At 62.1% G+C, this 1,564-nt stretch overlaps 1 protein-coding gene across 1 annotated transcript; it reads left to right on the forward strand.

Annotated features, from left to right (window-relative positions):
- Nucleotides 1–21: 21 nt before the first annotated feature.
- Nucleotides 22–1,514, forward strand: VDAG_01352 (uncharacterized protein; the record flags this gene model as incomplete). Its single annotated transcript, XM_009650238.1, has 3 exons — nucleotides 22–33; nucleotides 100–942; nucleotides 1,008–1,514. Coding segments are annotated over 3 exons (1,362 nt in total), but the record flags the coding sequence as incomplete, so codon positions are not given.
- Between the last annotated feature and the right edge of the window lie 50 nt (nucleotides 1,515–1,564).

Genomic DNA, 1,564 nt, shown 5'->3' on the forward strand with positions numbered 1-1,564 from the left:
GAAGTCGCCGAATCACCCCTCATGTGTTTCGGTGTACCACTTCTCTTAGCACATGCTGACTGTACCTACAATTCTGCAGTGGAACAACTCGCTATCCAGCAGCAGATCGAGCTTCTGCAGCAGCAGCAGCAGCAGATCCAAGCTACCCAGCAACAATACATGAACATGGGGATGATCCCCCCGAACCAACAACTCGGCCCCGGCGGTGCTTTCAATCCCTTGCAGCCAGCCATGCCCGGCATGAACCACCAGAATGCCTTCCAGTTCCCTCAACAGATCCCTCAGCAGAATCTGGCTCCTCCCACCCAGCCCATGGCCCACCGCCGCAACCAGTCGGCCCTCCCCAACATGGGCATGGGACCACCTCCCGCTCCCTCCTCTGGTGCCTCCGGCTCTGCCTTTGGTAGTTTCGAGAACCAGGGCGCCCAGGGTCGTGAGAATGCCGGCGCCAGCCGCGGCCGCGGCGGTGGCGCTGGCGGCGGTGGCCATCAGCGTAGACACTCTTTGGCGCTCGCAGACGCGAAGAAGGCTGCAGACATCGCTCAACAGAAGCGTACAACATCCGGCTTCCAGTTCCCCGGCCCCAATGCCGCTCCTGAGAATGGCGCCGAAGGCACGAGCGCCCCAGCTCAGCCCGAGATTGCTCAGGGCTCCTCTGGTGCCGGTCGTGGTCGCGGAGGCCACGGTCGTAGCCAGAGCATGGCTGTCGGCGCCGCCGGCCGTGGAGGCGGTGCTGGCCGCGGTGGTGCCCTAAACTTCACCCCCGACGCGGCTGGCCAGTCCAACGATTTCCAGCGCCGCGGCAGCGCTACCGGCGGGCATGCCAGGACTGGATCCCGCAACTTTGAGGGCAACTGGCGCAACCAGAGCCAGACCCAGGACCAGGCCGGAGCCCAGGGCGGCCAGCAGGGCTTCCAGCCCGGCCACCGCTCCCGTGGCTCTGTCAACCAGTCCATTTCCAACTTCCATTCCCCCAGCAGGGCCAGATGATGCAGATGCCGGGTCAGATCATGCCCTTCCAGATGTATCCCGGACAGGCTCTCAACCCCATGCAGATCAACCAGCTCCAAGCTTTGCAGGCGGCTCAGATGGGCGGTCAGCAATTTGTTGGTCTCCAGGGAAGCCAGCATGCCGGCCAGATGGGCGGCAACCAGAACCAGCAGCAACAGAGGAAGACCCTCTTCACTCCTTATCTCCCCCAGGCCACCCTGCCTGCGCTCCTCGGGGACGGCCAGCTTGTGTCTGGCATCCTTCGTGTCAACTTAAAGAACCGGAGCGACTTCAACTTTTCCACTTTGGATGACCAGCTCGATGCCTACATCTTCATCTGCGTTAGCAGGGATTGCAACCGTGCCTTGAAGGGCGACCTCGTTGCCGATGAGCTCCTCGACGTTGACGAGTTTTGGTCGCAGAAGCGCGAAAAGGAAGAAAAGAAGACCCTGAAGGATATCGCCGACACCCGCTCGGCATCCACCACTGAGGGACAGAACCAGTCCTCAAACAGTGCCGACGACAGTACCCGCGCAGAGGTGGGACTTCGACGCCGTGTCATTCTCCGCCAGCG

Source organism: Verticillium dahliae, genomic scaffold, assembly GCF_000150675.1.
Source record: "Verticillium dahliae VdLs.17 supercont1.2 genomic scaffold, whole genome shotgun sequence".
Lineage (NCBI taxonomy): Eukaryota > Fungi > Ascomycota > Sordariomycetes > Glomerellales > Plectosphaerellaceae > Verticillium > Verticillium dahliae.